This window comes from Anoplophora glabripennis, unplaced genomic scaffold (assembly GCF_000390285.2).
Source record: "Anoplophora glabripennis isolate ALB-LARVAE unplaced genomic scaffold, Agla_2.0 scaffold1111, whole genome shotgun sequence".
In the NCBI taxonomy this organism is placed as follows: domain Eukaryota; kingdom Metazoa; phylum Arthropoda; class Insecta; order Coleoptera; family Cerambycidae; genus Anoplophora; species Anoplophora glabripennis.
Genome location: NW_019417203.1, coordinates 77,253 through 102,758, shown reverse-complemented (window position 1 = coordinate 102,758; position 25,506 = coordinate 77,253). Strand labels below are relative to the sequence as shown.

Genomic DNA, 25,506 nt, shown 5'->3' with positions numbered 1-25,506 from the left:
ATTCCACTTTTTAGAGAATTTGACAATTTAATCAGAAATTACGATGGAGATGATCCTTTGGAAAACTACTATAACTACATTTCTTGGATTGAACAAAGCTATCCAAAACATGGTCATGAGGGCAACTTGGTACCATTATTAGAGCACTGTCTCAGTTTATTTGAAAATGACAAGCGTTATACTAATGATAGAAGGTTTTGTAAACTTTGGATTAAATATGTAAGTAATTAAGTAATATCATTCATTAATACCACAAATGTTTAAATATGCAATTTTAGTTTGATCTTCAACAAAATCCCTTAGAATTGTACCATATGATGAGGGCAAAAGGTTTATGTTGCGGTTGTGCAGATTTGTATAGAGCTTGGGCTTATTACTACGAAGCTGTGGGAGATTTTCAAAGTGCAAATAATGTATTTGAAGATGGGAAACGTGTTCTAGCTCAACCATATGAGGACTTAGAAAATGCGCATCAAAATTTAATAATGGCTGCCGGGCAACATGTAAATGTGGAAATTATAGTTATTATATGTCTTTAAACTATATGAATTTTTTAAGGTTTTATTTGGAACAGATGAAAATCGTTTAATGGAAAAACGTCAAGCTCTAACTTCACTTCACACTTACAGACCTGGTAGAGTGGGATCAGTTAGAGTTCCAAGCAGTAATGGTATTGTTACCTTACCTTCTAATAGTACATCTGCAAGATCTAATGCTGTAGTATCCGTATATGAGGACAAAGGAGAAATAGCAGGGGCAGGAGCTGAAGCGGCTCCTTTAAGTATAATTACTGTAGCAAAACGACAAGAAGCACCCAAGGAAAATACTCTCAAACCAGGACCTTGGACTACAGTACCAGTAAAAAACCGAGTGGTTGGATCTAAAACTACTCCAGGATTTACAGGTTACATTCAAACATTTGTTACATGCTTTTGTTAATAATTTCCATTGCATTTTCTTCTTAAACTAATAAAGAAAACACAATATTAAAATATTGTGTTTTCCAAATTTTGTAGTTATATGTGGAAGAATTTAAAAGTCAAATTCGAAATACGACTAAAACAAATGCTATGGCATCGTATCGTTAGAGTACCCAACTCACACACGTTCAATATATACTACTTTTCAGAGAACCATATGAAACGGTGCTCTCATCTCATGACTACAGTAATTTCAATTGTCACATTCGAATTTGCCCTTTAGCCTAATATTTCTGATATCCAGTATATCCAAAATAGTATAATTTTCACACTTTTGCTCTAATTTTTTACATAAGTGTTGACAGGGTGAGTCTTAGATGTGTACATTACATATATTTTAAACAGTTTACTGAGTAGAACATAATGAATAGTTTTTTTTGCAAGAAAATTAATATTAAAATAGTCGAATTTAAGACATGATTTTTAATAAAAAACTGTTATCGCCAGGCTGTGGTATATACTTCTAACATCATTTGTTCAAGCCACTGCTGGTGTTGTACAAATCTGATTTAGGGGTCGTCCATTAATCACATGAGGTTTTTAGGCCATTTTTTTTACACCCTCTCTCCCCCCTGGTGATACGTGGTGAGGTTGTACGCTACTCCTCCATCTGAAAGATGATGAAAATCAATAAAAAAATGGTGGTTGTTGACCACGTCAATTGAGCGTTTCTTATCGTGATGTGATATCGCAGCTCACAGCAAGGCATTCTCGGGCATGGTTGCACGAAAATATACACGTGATATGTAACAACAATCTCCCCTCCCCCATTGTGAGCAATAGTGATGTTATCACTATTTGCACAAAGACCCTCCTCGCCTATTTGGATCTCACGTGATTAATGGATGACCCTTTATGTGAAATAGGAAGAAAGTCATTACATAAGCGTTTATTTATATGATTTGTCAAAGAAATTTTGAAATATCTTCATAAAGTGTTTATGGCTTCTACTTCTCTTGTCTTTCCTGTCCTCATCAATAAACTATTTGCGTGTTCATAATATTGAATTTTTACTGAGGGATGGAACCTCTTGCAAAATGTGTATAACCAAACCCAAAATACAACTTTCGACATATTTATTTAAAATTTTTTATATTCAAATGTTAAATTAGCCACATTTCCTTGATATTTATTACAAATGTACCACCAAATAGCCTACCCCTTTTACTGTATTTATGGACTTGCCAGCCTATAAAAACATAAAACGGGTTCCTGTACTGGCAGTTATCTGAAATTTAACCATATTATACTGTCACTTTTACAACACTTCACTAATACTAAAAAATATTAATTAAATACACATAAAGACACTTTAAAGAAAAACCCTGTATATGAAAATAACAAATCGAAATAACCAGATATCTAAAATTATGGAGTACTTCAGTACAAAAGATTACACACGGTATAAAATTTACCTTCTCAAAATTAAGTTACTTATTTTTTTAAATTCGTGTGGTGATCAGGAAAAATCGAGGACACGTAGGTAACTTTTGTCTGGGCCTAGCGGCAGTTACGGCTTGTGACATTGTGAATAGGTGAGGCTAGAAAAAAAAACCCAGGCAAAAATTATTAAATTTTTAAGGACGATTAAATGTATCTGGAAATTTTTAGTTCCATTTACAATATTATAGAAAAACTGATGTTCACGAGTAGGATTTTCATTCAGATTTTATAATATGGATATTTTATTAATCCGCTCTCAAATAATAAATAGGAATAAATTTCCACGACATTTTTTACTATGGATAATCTTCGCCAATAGCCCTACTATTACTGTAAATTAAAAAATTATATTATATTATTAATAATAATACCAGAACTTTAAAAATTTTATTTAAAAAATAGAATTAATAGAAAAAATCAAAATGATAATATATTTGCCTAATAATAAAAAAAAATTGTTCCTACTTGGTTTAAGAATATTAAAAAATATGAAAAAACAAACAAATTTTTAGAAAGTAACCAGCCAACTTATTTATATACACATAAAACAATGCCGCCCGCTTTTTGTTTGCGTGCACTTTTAACAAAATATTTTAAAAACAGTGAATGTTTTTATAAAACATGTTTATTTGTTCGTCTTTTAAATGTAAAATTTACTTATGTTTTTATAAAATTAGGGATTGGCACTAAGACTTTGCAATAGTTCTTTTTCTATCGTCATCACTGATAAGTTGTTTAGTCGCTCTTGTGTCATTGTATTTCTTAAGTCTTAATGCGCTTAAGACACAAAAAGTTTCTTTCTATCGAGACACTTATTGCAGGAATTGTTAAAACTAGGCAAAACAATTGTATGTTTTCGAAAATACCATTTTAAATTCCTTGTATAATACTTCCATTGTTTTTTGAAAATTACGAAATGGTTCATCTCTGTACAAAATATTAAGTTTGTTTTTTAACCTATTTATTTCAAAAACATTTGGATATATTTGTAATAAACATTCAAACGATTTTTCGGGAAATTTGTTTGCATATTTGGGAAATTTTGAGGAATCTACTAAAGCAAGAAAATTTAAATCATGTAAATTCCCAACAACGAGTAGGTACTTAAGGAGGAAAAAAAAATGGTAAGAAAGTTTTCAAAGCAATTTAAATCTGTTAATAAATATGCAAACTGCCTCATATAGAAATATCAGATCGATTGCCAATGTAGTTTTTTTGAAAAATTATATTAAAAATTATGCTCTTATAGGACAGACTGTTATGGCAGTCTCGGGGAAATCCTTTTATGCGAGTCGGAACCTTTCTAGGTCTTTTTAGTTGAAATATTGTTGCCGTGCAAACATGTCGCAAAATAGAAAGCATCACACGTTAACCCTTTTGCAAAAAGTGGATATTCTAAATAAATTGTTTTTTTTAAAGTCTTCTATTTTTAATAAATGCATATCCATATTTTACGATAATGTTTGGTTTTATTGTTATTTTTTGCCTTCTCAATAACACATAACATATTATAATTATGTATGTACATAAACATATTTACATATGTACATATTTACTATCCAGTAATCCGAAAATATTAGTAATTTGAACTTATCTCTTTAGGCCTGTGTCATAATTAGTTCGGATTAAAGAGTCTATATCAGCGGTCGGTAACTGGCGGACTCCAGATCCGGACCGCGGGATGTAAAAAACTGGGCCGCCAAAATTTTTTTGAAATTATAATTACTCAAATTATGTAAAAAATATTTGTCTTTAGATAATAATACATTTGAGTGCCACCCTTATCATTTTTTAATGATTGATAGAGGTTAGTCAAAAAAACTGGCTCAAGACCGCAAACATATTTTTTCTTCCATTGATTTTTTAATACAAATATTCCTATCTATTCTATTTCCTATTATTTTGTGAGTGCAAATTAAAATAAAAAATTAGTAAGGATTGTATTCATGATGTCCAGATGCTTTCAACAATTCTTAAATTGTTAAGCAATTTAGATAAGTTTAATATATTTTGAAAAATACAGGGTGGCTAAAGAATTGTGTTACAAACTAGTAAAACATCAAAATAAGGGATACAGGAACACTCTCTCTAATATGTGGAGTTGGAGCCACTTCACAGATAAATTATTTATTTTTATTTTACCACAGTTAACAAAATTCATATTTAAGGACAAATAGAAGCTTCATTAGATACTTTTAGGCCTTAATTCAGAGCATTGATAATAATTCATAATATAGTTACTAGTTACTAGGTTTTGCCATGATGTGGCATATTCGACTTTGGTGAAATAAAATTCATACATTCATACATAGATTGCACTTTTTTGGCAAAGTTAAGGATTTTCATCACAATTTGTTTTTTTTCTACTTGAATATTCGACAATTTTGGACAACTTTAAATAAAAAGATTCTCTTTTTGAGTATAAATATATATACGAGGTACATCCACAAAGTAAGAGTACTCAATTTTGTGTCCGCAAATATCACCAACAACGTTTGACTGCATATTCAGGACGATAAATAAATATGATCTACGAAAAAAAAGTTAAATAAAAACTTTTTGGTTTTTGAGTTACAGGCCTTCAAAGTTGTCAAATAAAAATTCATTTAATTAATAACTTCATAACCCTTTTGCCGATTGCGTTAAAATTTGGCACATTTATTTGTACTATTATGGCGTATTATTTCTTAATCAAATCAATATACTGGGTGATAATTTTCTCCGGTTACCTCTCCCTTTTAGCGGTCAAAACTTTTACAGTGGTCGTATTTTTTAAACCTGGCAGCAACATTGAAAAGGTCGTTTCATTTAAAAAAATTATTGTCCCTTGAGAAAATCGCCTATAGAAAGCCATTCTTGAAAAAAAATGGCATTATTTGCAGGTCTGTGCGTTTCGGTTTGCGTAGCAGTGTCATGGATTTAATACTATGAGTTCAGTAGGCGATGAAAACAAGATGTTGATTGCTGTGGCTATCAGGTAATGTCATTATTGTCGTGTTTCTTTAGGATTCTCATCACTCCACACATGCAAATTATGAAGTGTCCGCAGTGCATCAAGACAATTAAATGTAGGTAAAACTAATGTTCACAAAACTTTAAAAAAGCAGCTTCCTCGGAGATTTCATTTAACTCCTGCTCAAGAACTTGAAAATTTAGATCCCAACGCACGTTTACAATTTTGCTACTGGTTGGTGAATGGCTTCGCAGAAGATAATAATTTGCTTCAAAAATAGTTTTATACCGATAAACCCTGTTTTACAAATAATGGAGTTTTTTTCTGGACCTCGTTAAAAATTTTCAAAAGTATCCGGACTCCACCTAAAATTACTTGCCGACCCCTGGTCTATACTGTATTTAAAGAGGGAAGAAATTGACATTCCATAAATAAGGATGCTCTCGATAAATTTCTATAAATTCCATTCAAAAATTGCTTTCCATGATTTTATGGGACAATCTCACTACACACATAATTTACTACAATTACATTTTTTAATTGAAATCGCAACAAGTTAACAAAATAGACACACACGTTCAAATTTGTCGTATATCTAACTGAGTTGTACTGCAGATTTTTAAACATGCTATACTTCCGTATGACTCAACCGCATCGTACGATTTGTTGAACTATATCACCACACATGTTGAAATTATCGTGTAAACGGTTGGGCCTACTAAGATGGTACAACTTGTAGTACAACAGATCAGATTGCATCATCTGTAGGCCGTTTTAATCTGTGGTATGGAACTAAAAGATTGAGGTCTTATTCTACATAATTTTCTTGACATATGACTTGGAAAACTGGCAGCTTGTTAGTGTGCTTGCAGAAATGATAATCTTCAATAATCCATGTGTACAATGATTTTCAAAATATTGTACTTTTTTTAAATTAATATCTAATTATTTGTAATTTTGAAAAATTACTTGTCAGTTAGACATTTAAGATCAACTCTCTACAGGACTAGTGCTGGATATATTATTGTATGTATCTTTTAGTTCTTGAAGATATTGACATTTTGGAAGGTATTCGACTTCCAGTCAATCATCCTAAGGAGAGTTTGGAAGACTATTCAGATTGGAGGGTCAGTATCAAATATCCAGAACCACCAAATCCTGCAATGATACCAATGTACCCAAAGGATCGTGTATATATAGACCCTAATACAGAATATAGTATCGATGAATTAAGAGCTTCTAGGTATTTACGAAATATTAGCAATCGGCTTCAAATTCCACAATTAGAAACTTGCCAGGCAGTACAGTCAATTTTGACAGATCAAGACGTGGAAATCATGCAGGATTCTTTACATGAGGTATTTGTATTATTTGTTTGAAAATGGAATAAATAGTTAAGATAGATATTACAAGAGACAGATTATTTCTGCATTATATAAAATTGTGTTTCTTTTGTATTTATCTACAATTAAGTGTGTAGAAATCATACATTGTTTAATTTTTGTTATTGACGATTAGAAAATTGTTTAGAAGTGTACACTTAGTGTTCCAATATTAGATGTATATGGTGCTATAGTGGTACCACAGATTCTAAGTGTAAAAATAATACAATTTAACTAGAGTTGGTAAAAATCATTATTTAAAAAAAAAACAAACAATTTAATTAAAATCATACATTTTTTATTAAAAAAATAATAAGTTTGTTATGCTGTAGCTCACTACAATTATAACAAGTCTGAGAGGTTTTCAAACGTTTTAATAATCGAATATACATGTTGGAATGGAAAAAGTAGTAATTGAAAAATCGCCATTCAACATCTCTCGGCTTCATTTTGTATGGCACCCAATTTCCTTGCTTTTGAATCATACTGAGTGCATTTAAACCTTTGGAAACTGTTGTGTAATCAACATTCAACGATTCAGCAAGTTAATCTTGCGTTTGACATGAATCTTGGTTGAGTAATGCTTCCAATTTCTCATCTTCCAATTTCTCATCTTCGAATTTTTTCGGTTGACCAGGGTGTTTTTTGTCAACTGCTTCAAATTCACCACTTCTAAAACGTCAAAACCAATACTCACATATTTTTATCAATGGAGTATGTTCACCGTAACTCTCCAACAGCTCTCGATGACTTCAGAAGCACTTTTCTTTGAATTAAATAGGAAAAGTAAAACATTTCCCAAATGGTGTTTAGGTGGCTTGTAATTCGACATCTTCAGAGCTGAGAAAAAATATATTGTTTACACTTCAGCAAAATGAGACATAATAAAGGTAAAGCCTAATGCCAGAGCTTTGACATGAATATAGTTACAAAAGTGTCTGATCGATATAGCATAAGTTACGCCATCTATTGTAAATCTCTCAAAATTAATACACAGTCCTAGTATTATTTAAAAATATACTTTTCCTTTATTTCAATAAAATGGACAGTTTTCGCTATAAATCAGTTCTTGAAAAAATCATGAAATTAATATAGGAATAGCATCAATTGGGGATTGTTTTTTTAAATAATTATTTCATATATTTAGCACATTTAAGTCCAAAACCTCTCAAAAGGTTGGTCATAGCTTAAGAGTAACACGTTACAAGATTAAAAATAAACATTTCACTAAACAAAATGAACTTCATGGACGATCTCATTTTGAACGTTTATTTCGTCAATATTTATTAAACAATCGAGGAATATTACTTTGTTTTTAATTTATTAAGCTAATTCAAAAAAATTTCCTAAAAGTCTTATCAAAAGAGGTCAAATAAAATACAGGGCGCACTAAAATGAATATCGGGGTTTTAAAGCTTTGCAGAAGTTATTACGGTTAACTTACAATTACAAAGTATACATCAAATAAACGAGCAACTCAAACAGTTTGTCCTACAAGTATGCGTGCGTGTGCGCATGCTCTGATTCCTCCGTCTTCCATTAGAAGCGCTAGTAGCCAAGATGGCAACTAGGGAGCAGAAAGCTTTTTGTGCGTTACAGTTTGCAAAGACTGAATCTGTAATTAGAGTGCATCTGGAATTAGAGAACTTTATTTGGCTGCAAGATGGTGCGCCGCCTCATTGGCATGCCTTCGTACGTGATTGGTTAAACAATGTTGTGGATTGGCCGCAGGTGGATTGGCCGCAAGGGGCCGAATGACAGAGCTTGTTTCGCATGGCCTCCACGTTCACCAGATCTGGCGCCATGCGATTTTTACCTTTCGAGGTTTGGAAAGGATCCACTACCACTGACTTAAACGACCTACGACATAGGATTGAAGCTGCAGTGCACCAATTACTCCAAACAAACTGAGCAAGGTTTGGGATGAACTCGGCTATCGACTTGATGTGTGCCGTGTGACGGAGGGTGCTTACATTGAACACTTGTGGGACAAACTGTTTGAGTTGCTCGTTCATTTGATGTATAATTTGTAATGGTACGGTTACTGTAATAAATTCTACAAAGCATTAAAACCCCGATATTCATTTTGGTACAGCCTGTATATATTACAAAAAAAACCAGAATAATATTTCATATGAACCGGAAAAACATTTTGTCTTAAAAGAAAGTGTACTAAAGTATGGATATTATTTTTGTTTTATGTAAATGTTTATTCTTAATCTTCTTTTAGGTAAGATATTTGAAAGTAATCTAATTTTCTTAGTGTTATGCTTATTTGTTGTTTTCAATAAAAATTATGCAAAAATAAATTTTTGAGCATTTTACAATACTGCAGGTAAATAAATACAGGCTGTTACAAATTTGCTTCTCGTTACAGAGATCTTGGAAACGGTAAGAGATACGAAGTAGATTAAATGGGGGCAAAGTTACATAATTAGGGGACCAACATTATGCCTCTAAAAAATCAAGGCTAACATGATTAGTTTTCGAAATATTAAAAAAAAAACGAAAATGGAAATAATAATAATATGCCTTTATTTTTTTGTGTAAAACGATTATTTTTACAAAAATTCGGTAATATAAATGGTAGTGAGATCTAGCAGAGCTACTCATTCTAACCGCCCGTTTTAACAAAAATAATTACATAGTAACGAGCGTTCAAATAAAAACGTGGTCAAGTTGGTTCTGAAAATTTGGACGTAGGGCGTTTAAAATGGTGTTTTCTCAAGAACAAAAAGTGTTTATCATAGAGTCCTACTTTAGAAATGGACGCAAGATTGGTGGAATATGGAAGTATTCTATTGAGGAATGTTTCATTGAATTTCAAAATCAATTTCCCGGCGTTGTTGAGTACAAAATTTTTCAAAGTGCAGTTCAGCGTTATGTTAATGTTTTTCGTGAAACGGGCAGTGTAACAAGAAAAGAAGGAAGCGGACGACCTAAAAAGCGGACTGAAGAATTAAAAGAAAATGTCCAACAAATAATGGAAAATGCGCCAAGAACTTCACAAATCACACATCATCATCATCACAAATGGTGGGAGTATCAGTCGGTACCTGCCACAGTGTTAAAAAAATATTTGCGTTTGTTCTCCTATCGTTTAACTTGTCAGCAAGAACTTCATGAAGTTGATTTTCCGCGACGGGCTGTATTTTGTGAATGGTTTTTAAACAACTACGGTGAACTTCATAATATCACCTTTTTTTCTGATGAAGCCTGGTTTCATTTAAGTGGTTAGGTACGTAAACTCACAGAATATGAGAATGTGGTCTTCTGAAAAACCAGATAACTTTTTTGTCGAGGGCCCTCTACACGCTCAAAAAATTGGAGTTTGGTGTGCTCTCAATCGAAGGAGGATTTATGGACCTATTTTTTTTAATGGTACTCTTACTGCGCAAAGGTATAGAGAAGAAATTATCGCTCCTTTTGTTAACCAGCTGGAAGAAAACGAAATTACAAACTTTTACTTTCAACAAGATGGCACAAGGGCAGGCGAGACGATGAATATGTTGAGGGAAGTTTTCCAAAATCGACTAATAAGTCTCAATGCTGAACATGAATTTCCACCGAGGTCATGTGATATTACGCCGTGTGATTTCTTTTTGTGGCCTTACCTTAAAAACACTATTTTTGAACTGCCTATTCCTGATTTAAACCATCTGCAGAGCATCTTAGAAAATGTCTTTAATTCTTTGAGGAACAGGTGTGAAAAGTGCTTGGAACAAGGAGGGGGACACTTTTCGCAGCTCCTTTAATTGTTTGTTATCACGATTATTCTTTAAAATAAAGTTATATAGTCATTAACGTTATTGAAACTGACAGCTGCTATACAGCTCGTTGAGAAATGAGGTTAAGTTGGTCGCTATAAGCTACTCCCTACGTCCAATGTGTCAGAGTCAACTTCGACCACGTTTTTATTTGAACGCTCGTTATATACAAAAGTACATTTATCAACTTAACACAAAATAATAATCAATCTAAGGAAAATATTATTAAAACTATTATATTCTCAGACCAATAATACATTTCTTTATTGCTGTTTTAAAACTGAACATTGGAGCAGGACGTATTATTTGCAGGCAGAGAATTATACACTCTCACAGCATTATAGCTAAAAGAACGTTGAAACATAACAGAATAATGCCTGGGCATAACAAATTTATTACAGTGTCGAGTAATTATGTGATGAATATTTCTACCACCACTTAGTTTTTCACACAAGTACTAAGGTTGTCCCCGAGTAGTAATCTTATAAATTAATGTTGCCAAATGGACAATAAATATCTCCTCTAATTTTAACCACTTAGATAAAACAAAAAGTGGCTTCACATGATCAAACTTTCAAATGGTATAGCTAAATTTTAGACAAGAACTTTGTAATTTCTGTAGACTGTTTTTATCTTTCATTGCAAGTGCTGGCCAATACAAAATATCGTAGTAAGCTAAGGATGAGAGAATTAATATATCAGTAAGTTTAAGTTTAATTTCAACTAAAAGGCAATCTTTGCGCATGTAGAGCATTTTTAGCTTATAGTAACACTTGCAACAACTGTGATATATGCACTCTGTATAGTCGAGGAAACAAAAAGAGCCGAAATCTCTGAAATTTTTCGATCAAGTCGTATCAAGATGGGGGTTTTTTGCATTCGCTTTCTAAAATTATGTGGAAAAAATGTATCACCTTTGTATTATGTTTTTCGGCCAAATTGCATTTGTGCAGTGCAAAATGCACCCGGAAAAATGTATTTTTTCAAGTAAAAAAAAAAAACATAAAACACCGCAGAAATGAGACAACCCTCAAATCCAAAGCCAAAGGCTTAGTCACTTAGAAAAAATTCATAACTCGGTTAATAATGCCTGGAATGGACTCAAATCAGGGTCCTGGGGGTTTCCGAGGTCGCTGATCCCGAATATGACCTTCAAATTGGTCCATCGCCGACCTCGAGCTTAGGATTGATGATGAACATCATCTCCGAGGCTACTCCTGAATTTCACTCTTAAATGCAATGAAACTTGACACCCGGAGGTTTTTCGGGTCACTGATTCCTAATCTGGCCTCGGCGAGCACCCCCCAGACACCTGATACACCAGAACCTGGACGTGGATGTCATCTCTGGGAGTTTTCCTGTAAATTTCGCGTAAATGAGCCGAAAATCGCATCAGGGGGATTTTCGGGGCGCCTTTCTCGAAATCATCTTATAATATGACGTATGCACGACTGTGGGCCCCCATACTGGAGCCCTCGAAAAACTATCCGGGCCCTATACGTCAGTTGATGAAAATGATATTTGGTAGAATATTTTCAAATTAAAGTTAATAGTTGATTAGATTAGGATAAAATGGAGTTAGATTATATTTGAGTTAAATTAAATGAAGTTAAGGTTTGGTTAGAAATGGCAATTGATCTGGATTTGTTTTTGAAACAACACTTGCATACATTGTGACATTCATTCAATTTATTCCCTCTATTTTCATCTTGCATACTTTAAATGAGATCAACAATTCCAAACAATTGATTGCAGTATTAACGTCAGTCTCAAATATATTGAAAATTCACTGTTTATTGATTTTTCTGGCGATGACACCGATTTCAAGGTCCAGGTGTCCAGGGGGTGCTCGCTGACGCCAGATTAGGAATCAGCGACGAGAAGCCTCGGAGATGACGTTCATGATCAATCCTAAGTTCTAGGTCGGTGATGGACCAATTTAATGGTCATATTCGGGATCAGCAACCTCAAAAACCCCCTAGACCCTGATTTGAGTCTATTCCAGGCATTATTAACTGAGTGAATTTTTTCTAAGTGAATGCATTTTTCTGGATGCATTTTGCACTGCACAAATGCAATTTATCAGAAAAACATAATACAAAGTTGATAAATTTTTTTCACATAATTTTAGAAACCGAATGCAAAAAACCCCATCTTGATACGACTTGATCGAAAAATTTCGGAAGTTCAGTGCTTTATTTCCTCGACTAATACCTAAGATTAGTATCAACATATACTCCTAGATTTTTAACAGATGTGGAAGGAATTAGGTCAACTCCATTGATGTTGATTTTAAAATTATTATTATTATAAATACACTTCTTCATTGCCAAATATTATCAACTGGAATTTCGTTTCATTCAAAACTAAACCATGACATTCCGAAACTTCAGCAATTTTTTTAAATCTTTGTTGATATTATTTGCCGCAATAGCCTATTAGCCAGAGAAAAAGAATAATAGATCTGCATATCATCTGCATACTGGTGAGAATTGCAAAACGAAAAGAATTTAAAAGGTCAGTAGTGTATAAGTATAGGAAAAAGCAATGGTCGTCCCAGTATACTTCCTCGAGGTACACCTCTATTCAGTGTAATATAATTTGAAAATGAATTACCAAAAGTATCTCTCTGTTTTAACGCATTATCATCTAGTCCAAGCTTCAAAAAAAAAATCTTATGATCTAATGTGTCAAAAGCCTTACTATAATCCAATAGTACTAAGCAGGTATTTAATTTATTGTCTAAAGCTCTAATGATGTCATCCGCAACGTGTAACAAAGCCGTTGAGGTACTGTATAATGAACGAAAACCCGATTGCGTAGGACGTAGAAACTTATTGTATTGAAATCTATTTTTGTTTCATGTTAGCCTTGTTGGAGGTGATATTGAAAAAAGAAGAACATTTTCTCATGGCAACTTTTTGCCCTCTATCGAATGGCGAAATCAGTTTTTATATGTAACGTTTCGTCTCTCCAGGTCTATCATCAACTTAATTTTTTTAAATAGACCCTGGAAATTTTATTACATTTTTTGCAAGCCTTCACGACCCTCAATACTGTACTGCCTCAGCCCGAGCCAAATTCAGACGTTTTGTCTCGAAAAATTCATCTATGTATTTGTTCCAAATTTGTCTAAATTTTTTATTTAGATTTATATTTATTGAATTATCGTACACTCTAAATGTCGTTACACCCTGTCAGGGTTCGTAGCAGCCTGGAAAACCAGGAATACCGGGAAAAGATGAGTCAGGGAAAAGTCAGGAAATTCTATATTAATTTTTAACTATGAACCCTGCCTGTGAAATCCACCTAGTTATTTAAACTATTACCATCACCTGGTCATACATAACTCGATAAGTTGTTGCATCAAAATTAAAACATTACAATTATAATTTCATTATGACAAATTAATACTTAAAAATGCACATGAACAACCAAAACTTCGAATGAATATTATACTTTAAAAAATTACAGTAAACGTTCAAAAACGTTTCCATTTTGGCAAATGTTGAAAATGCAGATAAGCGTAATATGATCAGAATTATTATTATATCTGTAACCACAACTATGAAAGAGCATGTCAGATGTATTTGTATGAATATCCAGAAAAAAATTAGATCGAAATTTGTTTGAATTTTGAGCCCTCGAGAAACGTAGAAATAACTATGAGTGTGGGATTAAAACTCTAATAATGTTTTATTAATGTGTGATGGTAATAGTATAAATAACTATTATAGGTGGATTTTACAGAGCCCAATGACACTTAGAGTGTACGATAATTCAATAAACATAAAAATCTAAATAAAAAATTTAGATAATTTTTGAAGGAATACTTTGAAGATGAATTTATCAAGACAAAATGTCTGAATCTGATTCGGGCTGAGGCAATGTGGTATTGGAGGTCATGACGGCTTGCAGAAAATGTAATAAAATTTCCAGGATCGTATTTAAAAAAATGACATTGATTATGGTTCTGAAGAAACGAAATGTTACATAGAAAAATTTATTATGCCATTCGATAGAGGGCAAAAAGTTGCCAAGAGAAAATGGTTTTCTTTTTTCAATATCACCCTCAAATGAGGCTGAAATGAAACAAAAACGGATTTCCAAAATTTCGGTTTTTTTTTTCAAATATTTCAAGAACTAATTATGTTAGCCTTGATTTTTTAGAGGCATAATGTTTGTCCGCTGGTTATGCAACTTTGCCCTCATTTAAGCTAGTTTGTATCTCTTACCATTTCTGAGATCCCAGTAGTGAGAAGCGAATTTGTAACAACCTGTATAGTTGAATCGTCTTATTTAGGCCTGTAGTCACTCTTATATACGGTCGGAAAGTCCCCATGGTTCATCGGTCGTTACGCGAGAGCGATAAAGAAAGTCATAGAAATCCGTGCGATAGAGAAAGATGGCTATGATGAAGGCGTTTAATAGTCACCGCCCATTTCGCCCTTGCACAAATAAGATCCACTTCTTATTTGTGGAAGGGCGAAATGGGCGGTGCCTATTAGACACTTTCATTATAGCCATCTTTCTCTATCGCACGGATTTCTATGACTTACTTTATCGCTCTCACGTAACGGCCGATGAACCATGGGGACTTTCCGACCCTGTAAATGAAATATTGGAGTATCCTGTATATTACTTTTACTGATATCAAAGAGTAAAAGTCTTTTACAGTGATTATAATGAAATTGAAGGTATTGTGTTATTTTAATTGTAATAAAAATTCTATTAGCAATAAATATTTTAGATTAAAAATGAAATATGCCCCAATGCATCATTATTCCGTCAAAATGAGATTATTCATCGATTGACTCAACAGGATGAACATATACATTTACAGGATGATTTACATCAGTCGTTACAAGAACATCAGGTCAATTCAAGCTTCCATCAGAATTCTGTTCAACATTCTTTACAACAAAATAATTTTCCACAGACTTCGAGTGAGCAGCATTTGTTTTATCAAGATATTAAAGTGGAAGAGCCGGTTCAAACACAATTTTCTATTTGGAGTGAAAGCCCTAGTCCTAAAAAGCTTGATTTGTGGAGTCCACCTAAACCTAAATGTACTTCTAACCATTTTGTAGTATATGAACAATCGTTACAAGATATTCATCCACAAATACAACCTAAAGGTAAGTAAAATTGATTTTGAATCATGAATGAAGAAAGGAATACTTATTTAATTTGTTCTATTTTCTCGCACTTCACTGACTTGCTATAATTACAGGATGTCTATTAAATAAGTGTCGTTATTTTAGTATAAAATACAGTAAAATTTAGGGGAAAAAATGTTATAATTTTTTTTTTGTCAGGCAAACCCTTATAGCAGGGATGCACATACCGCTGCCCGCTGTCGATGTTTATGCGGCCCGCCAACGAATTTTAAAAGTATTCTACTCGCCGCGCTCCGGTCCAAGCATATTATTACGAGACTAGAAATCTGTCGCATCAACTAGATTACAGATTCGCGAAACACGTCGATCCCCGAACAAAGTGGATGGTTCTCGATGTTTGGTAACTCGTATAAATACGACGCATCGCCGGCTACCGGGGCAGTTAAGTTTTGACTACGGATAAGCGAACGTTATACTGTTTGAGAACTGTAATCTGTGACGAGTAAATATTTCGTCGTTCGAACTTGGCTTTTACCGACTGTAACATATAATATTAATTTTGATATGGATAAACCAGGCCCCAGTAAGAAACGTAGTCGTAAGGTTGAAGATGAAAATCGACAGTTTCATGATATTTGGACCGAAAAATACTTTTTTATTTCATCGCATAACAAAATTGTCTGTTTAATATGCAAGAGTAGTGTTTCTATTCCGAAGGAATATAATGTGAAAAGGCACTATGAAACCCAGCATCCAACTTTTACCAAATTAACTGGCGAAAATCGAACGCAAAGAATTTCCACTTTACAACGGGAACTAATAGGCCAGCAATCTATGTTTACAAAACCAATTCAAGATGCTGAAACAGCCACTGAAGTTAGCTTTGAAATATCTCGAATAATAGCGAAAACTTGTCGGCCTTTTAAAGATGGTGAGTTTGTTAAGCAATGTTTGGATATCGCCGCAAAAAAAATTTGTCCGGAAAATGTAAAGAAGTTTGAAAAAATTCAGTTAAATCGGATGACTGTTCAAAGAAGAATTACCGCATTAGCAGATAATATAGAAGAGCAATTAGCTACGAAATCGAGAAGTTTTGAGTATTTTTCTATAGCGCTCGACGAATCTACAGATATAAGTTCAACTGCTCAACTATTAATATTTTTACGAGGTGTAACGCAAAATTTTGAAGTGAGTGAAGAACTGATTGGTATGAGTTCTTTGACAAGTCAAACCAGGGGAAGTGACATGCTCAAAGCTCTTCTAGAAAAATGTTCTATAATGGATTTGGATTTAACGAAAATATCTGGAATTACAACTGACGGAGCACCTTCAATGGTTGGAAGTACATCTGGGATAGTAACTCTGTTAAAAACATATTTACAAACTAAAAACATAAATACCAAGGAATTAATGCAGTTTCATTGTATTATACATCAAGAGGCCCTCTGTTCAAAATTATTGGGATTTGAAAATGTTATGAAAGTTGTAGTACCTACCGTAAACTTTATAAAATCACGAGGTCTCAATCACCGACAATTCAAACAATTTCTCGAGGATATTGAAAGCGAATATGGTGATCTCCTGTTTTACACTGAAGTAAGGTGGCTAAGTCGTGGGTTGACACTACAGCGATTTCTTAACTTGATTGAAGAAATCCAACTATTTCTGGCGGAAAAGAAAAACGACGTCCCCGAACTCGACAACCCTGATTGGCTGTGTGACTTAGCGTTTCTTGTAGACATCACAAATCACTTGAATGTCTTAAATACGCGACTCCAAGGCAAAGATCAATTGATTTCGCAGCTATACTCTCATGTTTCGTCCTTTCAATGCAAATTGAGTCTTTTCAGGACACAAATCAATTCAGCCAATTACGGCCATTTTCCGAACTACAAAAAAATTATGGAGAAGTTCAATAAAACTGACGTCAATTTCGCTCATGTTGAAAAAATTGATATTTTGATACAAGCTTTTGAAAATCGTTTTGTAGACTTCAAAAAAGTTAAACCGCTATTGGACATTTTCAGCAATCCTTTCAACATTTCACCCGAAAATGCGCCGGAATTAATGCAGCTGGAATTAATAGACATGCAAAATGATGATAATTTAAGAAACAAATTTAATGAAGGTAATTTACTCAACTTCTACCGTTGCGTTGATAAAAACGCTTATAAAGAGTTGCGAATAAATGCATTGAAATGCGCAAGCTTATTTGGATCGACGTATATTTGTGAACAAACGTTTTCAGTGATGAAACTTAACAAAACGAAAAACCGAAACCGTCTGGCAAATGAAAATTTGGAAGCAATTATACGTGTGGCTACAAGTAATGTGGAGCCAAATATAAAAAAACTTGTTAGTTCAATGCAATGTCATGCATCAAAATAATAAAACATGAAATATTACATTGTAATGATTACATAATTATTACAACAAACATTTTTGAAGGTTATTTTATTTTTATCATTGCATTTAATACTATTTAAAAATAAAAAATTTTGTGTTAATAAATATTGTTTGTAGTGGCCTGTCCTTGGCTTATATTTTTCCCGAGTGGCCCCTGTTTCCTATAAGTCTGTGCATCCCTGCCTTATAGAGTTATATAGCATTATGTAGATTTGGATTGTGTAAAATTAATATGCGGGAAAATCATGAAAAATAGTCCCAAATCAACAGGCATTATTATTAATGTTCGTTTTTCAAGTGTGTGATTTGCAAAATTTCATTTACATATTATTTGTTTTTTTAGGGACTAGCAAAATTTCTTAAACGTGTGATGTTGCCACATTTCCAAAATTTTTTTATTGCCCTGTTTGTGTAACAATTACTCAGAGAAGCAAATTTTATAACACTTTTTTGGTCTCTAGATTTCAGTGTATCTTGTACTAAAATAATGACATTCTATAGTTAACTTCGGTTATAACATTGGTGAAACTATTTAGGTAGTGCAATGAAAACTGCATTTAAAGATTTGAATGCAGAGGAATTGGCCGAAACTGGATCCCGTGGTGGAATGGACATAGCGGCCACTGCACAAGCAGCAGACAGTGCTAAACCGATGCCTTTATTTAGCGATAATAGTTCTTCATCATTTGAGGATATTAATTCTGCTAATCAAGATCGCTGTCAAGATTTGGATAATAGCTGTAATACACAAATGTTTAACTTCAATTTAAATGCAATGAAAGTTAGCACACCACAAAACAAAAGGCCAGTTGTGAGCACTAATATTAACGAAGAAGAGATCGGAAATACTAGAAAACAACTTTTCATGGAACCCAAAATTCAAGAAAGGGATAAAGCTCTGAGCACCATATTAGAAGAAACAAAAAGCTATGGGTAAGCAGAAATTTGTAGGTTAGGTTTAAGTTTTTTTTTTAAATTTGAATCGGACAAAATATTAAGGGGCCACATTTGAGTTAAAAATTTAATTCCAATTAAATTTTGAAATTTTTTAAACACCTACAGACACGTAAATGTCAATAAAGAACATGAATTTATTTATTTGCATACAAATGTATGAATTTTAAATTTTCTTTTGGTCAACTTGATAAACCATTTGACTATCCAGCTCTAGCATAACATTATTTAAAAAAATCCTTTCGCTGCAGACCGGTAAAAATTTTAATTTTACCTCTATACCAAGTTGCTTCATTTAGCCGCTAACTATGTTAGAAAAAATGTTTGTTTTTTTCCAATTAAGTGTGAAACGTCTCATCTGATATAAATTAAATTTGATATTCCAGTGTTTCTGTATACAGGGTGTATCTAAAGGGTCTGTACAACGCTCCACCAGATACTTGCCTTATTCCAAAAATTGATAATAACGGAACTACAGGGTATCAAAGTTGAAAAAATAAATAACATTTTCTTTAATACTTTTCGACTACTTCGATGGGATGAGAAATTAAAATTTATCGACGATTTTATTGTATCTTCTAGAACAGGATTTCCCAACCAGTGGGTCGCTCCTCTCCAGGGAGATTGTAAGGGGGGCCAATGTATTTGGATATTCTAAAGAAAAATCTATTTGAATTCTTAAATTCACTAATTAATTCATTCGATCGTCGTTTTGACAATTATTTGTCCTGGCAAAAACTGAATGTGGCATCGACCAACTGGTTTAGAATATGCAGGCACAAACATTGCATTAACTTAATTTTATTATTTAATTAGAAGTACTTCAATATTTTTAGGAATGAACATCAAAATTTTAATTTAGTTGATTATGCTTATTACTGAGAAATAAATATCGTGAAAATTATGTGTTTTTTTATTCTAATAATGAAAAAAATTATAATGGGGGCATGAATATATTTTTATAATCCGGGGAGGCTCAACGCAAAAAAGATTGGGAACCCCTGTTCTAGAGGGTGCTACAAGCAATGATTAAGATGCATTTAAACTGCCAAACTTTTTTGTGCCACGTTGTATTTATAATAATAATAATAATAATAACGTCTTTATTGCAATTTCTAAGTGAAATTTACAAAAGGCGAAAGTCTAGCCCACTGGCCATTCTAACTTACTATTTCACTTTGGGCTGGAAAAATCTTTTGTTCCAACTTTTCTGCTTAAAAAAGGTATACCTTGCTAACATCTCTAAAGCCAACCGTTTTCAACAAGAAGGCATTTAAATTTGTAAATTTGTTGCCCCTGGCTATTATAGCCCTGGCCCTTAATCTTGTGAGGCCTGGGGCTATAACCCCCATAGCCCCTCACATAAACCTGAGCCTGTCGGTTACTATGTCAAAAAGTGACACTTATTTTTAAAGTTTAGGTCATTTTTACATAGTATCGGTAAGAAATTTTTCATGTAATATCATTATTAGAATTTGTGTGAAAAGTGATTATCACTCATTACTACATTAGATTAGTTTATGTTATACTAACTTTATATTATTAACTGACAATTACGTAATATTAAGAAATACATGTAACAACTGTAATGACTGGTCGTGGAAATGTTCAAAGTTTTATTAGTTTTTATGAATTACCTCTATATGACACATAAATTTTTAAATTTCAAAACTTGCCATTAAATATTGGTCCAATTTATTAAACACTGGTGTACAATACTTAAATCATTATTAAATAAAAATAATAAATAAGCAGCGACACAGGCCAACAGGTTCCACGTTGTACGAACCGCTTGTACATTCTGAGCTATGTCACAGCCTAGTGATTCCCTCCTTCGCCCTCGCCAAAAATTGACTGTTGATTAACCGTGCACCCAGTTGATCCTACCAGAGCAGAGTAGAAGCTTGGAACCATGGATATTCGGCTTTCCCGATGATGTTGATGCATGGCCAGGCTTGCCTCTCGATTTTGTACACTTAGGTTTATCATAGTGTATTCATTTTTCATCGCCAGTGATGATAAGATGCAAAAAACCTTTTCTTTTTTGCAGTTGAAACAATTGTTCATATGTGAAAAATCGCCGTTCAATATCTCAGCTTCAATAATTCATATGCAATTCAATTCATATGCAATTCATTGCATTTAAATGTTTGGAAACTGTTACATTCAATGATTCTGCAAGTTCATCTTGCATTTGACTTGAATCTTGGTTTAGTAATGACTTCAATTCCTCATCTTTGAACGTTTTCGGTTGGTCAGGGTGTTCTTTGTCAACATCACCATTTCTAAAACGTCGAAACCAATAGTCACACGTTTTTATTGAAGGAGTATGTTCACCGTAAATTTCCAATTAAACATAAAAAGTAATACTTCCCACAAATGGTGTTTTGCTGGCTCATAATTCGGCATCTTCGTAGCTGAGAAAAAATATGTTGTTTACACTTCAGCAAAATGACAATAAAAAGTAAAGCTTAATGACAGAGCTTTGACATGACTATAGTTAGAGAAGTGTTTGATAAGTTACGCCATCTATTGTAATTCCCTCAAAATTAATTCAGTCCTAGTAGTATACTAGTTTTCATAATAAAACTGATTTTTTTTATCTCACAAATGATAAGATTCTAAACAGTTATTTTTATATTAAATATTTCTGGTAACTTATGTTAATTTTTCTTTCTCTTAGTGCCCTGTTTCAATTGAATTGTTTATCAAAAACATATTTAGGTTAAAAAAAAAACTACCTCATTCAATTTGTATTATAACTATTTTTTTAAATAAGTCTGGATTCCATATTATTTAGAGTGTCTAAAGACATGTCCTTCTACCACAAACTTTTTTTATTAAAAATTAAGTGTCTTTATTACTTTTTGTTTAGATATATGAAGGACAAAAAAGTTTAAATAATATTTACTAAATACCAAGTAAAGTGTAATTCACAATCTTTATTGATAAGTACGAAATACTACTATTTTTAAATTCACCTAAAAAGTGTATCCCCAGAAATTTTCATCTTGATTAGTGTGTGCAATGGTTCTCATAATAATTAACAAATTTTCTTTTTAACTTAGCTGAAAATTAATGAATTCACCTAGTTTTGACATTGGGAGTCTTCCATTACGTTGTATCCCAATCATAATTTATTTATGGAGAATATACAGTGCCGGTTATGTCTTCATTACAAAGTTCATCATAAAGAAAGAGAAATAAATGGCTAATGGCTAACATAAACCTTTAATCATTAACTAAGTTAGACTTTGCCTTGTTATCAGATATCCAGAGAAACGAAAACTGTTCATGACACTCATGTGGTGAAAGTTAAACAGTTAAAAATAACTTCATTTTTGTCTTATGCACTGTTTATATTGCTGTCCAGAAATGACCAACACTGTATAAAAGAATATTTTGCACTTTAAGGTCTACATCGAGTTCCAGTGGGGCCACTACAAAATCTTCTATATTTAATAATCATACAAATAAAATGGGCACTATATCAGAGGAACACAATAGCTACCTAGCACAGAATTTAATGGCGAACGCAGCTCTTCGGTCAAGTCTACTAGGAAATTTTATGGATTTTGAGGCACCACAATCACCACTAGAAGAGATGACAGCAGCTGAGCCCACCATGCCTATGCAGAGTAGCCCTTTTGAGAGTCCTATTAGACAGATACCTGCTCCAGCAATCGTTCAACCTCTAGATCAGGCTCCATCGGATCCCTTTAAAACAAGTCTAATAAATCTATTGTTAGAAAGGGTAGCTTTTCCTGGACCACATGTGTACGGATATATTAATCTACACTATAATCCTAGGATCTCCATTAAGAAGGAGCCTATTAACATAGGTAAATTAAAAGAAAACAATTGTCAAATGTTATATTTCGTTAATTAAATAAACAAGTAGTGTATTATTTTGCTATTATTTCGAGGTAAAGTTTATTGTATTAGTAATAATTTTCAGGTAATGAAAAGTACATTGTTGAAAAACAATTAGGCAAGGGTACTTTTGGAACTGTTTTTAAGGCTTTAGACTTGTATAAAAATAAATCTGTTGCTTTAAAATACCAAAAACCTCCAAACAAATGGGAATTCTACATATGCAGAGAGTTATTAGCCAGATTAGCAGAGCATCCTCTTCGAGACAATTTTATGGATATATCAACGGGATATTTTGGTAAGACAGCATTCATATCAATAACAATGTGGGCCAATTTCAACACTTGGATTGTTTGTCCTAGTCATATATTATAATCAGATAGAACAGAAATAGTTATATTGTGTACTATTTTTGTAAAAAAATTGAATGGTAGAAACAGTATTTCCATTTGTTTAAGAGATAGTGTTTTCACTTTTTAATAATATTTTTTGGTGTAAAATAATTTTTTTATTTGAAAATTTTTAATTTTTGTGAAGCGGTTTTTTATTTATTTATTTTTTACATAATTGATTGAATTAGGGCAATGTTGAGGAAGATGGAAGAAGAGGAGTTATAGACGAAAAATTTTTTATTTTCGTTTTTATATTTATTAATCGAAAATGGAAAAAGGTAAACTTTTTAAACTCAGACATTGTTAGACACTTTTTTGTGGAGAATTCAATTCAAACACATTTTTCATTTTTCTGATTACAACACGATTTACTTTTTTGTTTTTGTTAAAATAAATTATCAATCACAACATATTCCTATTAAGGATATTAAGACTACAGAAAATTATAACAGTAATTTGTGAACTATTTTTAATTTTTCTAATGGGATACCAGTGATATGTCCTCCAGATCCAAAAAATTAGACGACATTAATTGATACAAGACTACACAGTGTTGTCAATATAAAACAGAGTAGAATTTGTTTACTTTTTCTTACCAAATTTTCTTAAGTTTGAATTTAGATGGTATCACTTGATGACTTGTCAACAATTAATTGACCTTCACAAATTTCTCATAGTGGTAAAATAACCTCACTGTAAATGTGATTTATTGTTTTATTTGGTTACTTTTAAATAGTTCTTGTGTGAAAAGTGCCATTTACCCACATTTTCATTTATTTTATGTTATTGATGTTTATAAAATAATGAGGTTATGAGAACAAGATAGCTTAATTTTTTTACATAGTGATTATAATGGAGACTATAAGCTAAAAAACTTTTTGAGGAAGAAGTGCCTCTAACTTCAATTATAAGTATTTTAATTCTTATTTTTCTATAAAATATACATACACTTCCAATTTCTATATTCTTTGCCAGAAAACTGTTATAGCTACCTCGTCCTCTACTTAAGACTAAGAAAAATTCTCCAAATTTGTTTTTATGTTCTACTTTTTTCCAATGTTTCTTGGGATATGAACATTTTTTATCAAATGAAATTGTAGCAAACAACCACTAGTTTTAATGACGAAGTTTAGACATTGAATAGTAGTAATATAACACAATGTATGTTACATCTCAACAGCATTCTTACAATATGGTATTAAGTTCCTTCTTAGCACTCTTTATAGAAACATCCATTCCATAATAGGCATGATGACAGTAACCAAGAATCACTAAAATTATGTATTTATCTAATGAAATATGATTTATGGATTATAAAAAAACCATATTTATTTTTATATTATGAGCGAGATTGATAATATTTTTGATAAAATAAAACTACAAAATACAGCAAACCGCCATGATAGCTTGAACATCAATCAGAGTGAATTACGTCACATCTATGTAAATCTCATTTTCTTGTCATTTGTACTTCGACAATATCCGCAGTATTTATCTTCGTTTAAATATTTTGTATTTCCCAACTATCATTTGCTTAATTTTGTGTTACCAAAACTATAATCTGGAAATATTAGGTACTTGAAAAATTTTTAAAAGAAGGAAAGAAAATAAAGCTCAATAACAGCGAGTTAATAAAATACCAAAAAGATTATGTTTGTGATCAAAAGTTTATCCATGCATACGAGGGTGGTCTGAAAAGTTTCCGACCTAAGACAAGACATTTTTTCAGAATTTTTTTTTTATTTTTCAACATAGTCTCCTTGTAACTCTACACACTTCTCCCAGCGATGTTCCCATCTCTGTAACCCGTTCAAATAGTACTCGGCATTTTTCTCTGCAAAATAATTGTCCACGAAGGTGATTGTCTCTTCATTTGACGACAATATCTTTCCTCTGAGTGCAATTTTTAGATGAGGGAACAAAAAGAAGTTGCTTGGGACTAGATCTGGTGAGTAAGGCGGATGGTCAAGCAGTTCAAACCTAATTTGTGGATTTTCGCCATGGCAACCGCTGAGGTGTGAGACGGTGCGTTTTCTTGGTGAAACAGGATCTTCTTTTTCTGCAAATGTGGCCGTTTTTCCGCAAGTTCTGCCTTCAGCTTGTCAAGTAATGATGCGTAGTATGCTCCTGTAATGGTTTTTCCTTTTTGAAGATAATCGATTAAAATAACTCCATGACTATCCCAAAAAACAGTCGCCATCACTTTCCCAGCCGAAAAAACAGTTTTTGCTTTTTT

General features: G+C 32.6%; 1 protein-coding gene across 1 annotated transcript in view; it reads left to right on the top strand.

Annotated features, from left to right (window-relative positions):
* Positions 1 to 25,506, top strand: part of LOC108914151 (mitotic checkpoint serine/threonine-protein kinase BUB1 beta) — a 54,247-nt gene that overhangs the window by 8,067 nt on the left and 20,674 nt on the right. Inside the window, exons 3-10 of the mRNA XM_018719878.2 lie at positions 15 to 219; positions 279 to 503; positions 559 to 904; positions 6,418 to 6,734; positions 15,276 to 15,663; positions 18,588 to 18,984; positions 22,420 to 22,847; positions 22,964 to 23,176. Of these exons, the coding sequence (XP_018575394.1) occupies positions 15 to 219; positions 279 to 503; positions 559 to 904; positions 6,418 to 6,734; positions 15,276 to 15,663; positions 18,588 to 18,984; positions 22,420 to 22,847; positions 22,964 to 23,176 (2,519 nt within the window). The remainder of the gene's footprint in view (positions 1 to 14; positions 220 to 278; positions 504 to 558; positions 905 to 6,417; positions 6,735 to 15,275; positions 15,664 to 18,587; positions 18,985 to 22,419; positions 22,848 to 22,963; positions 23,177 to 25,506) is intronic.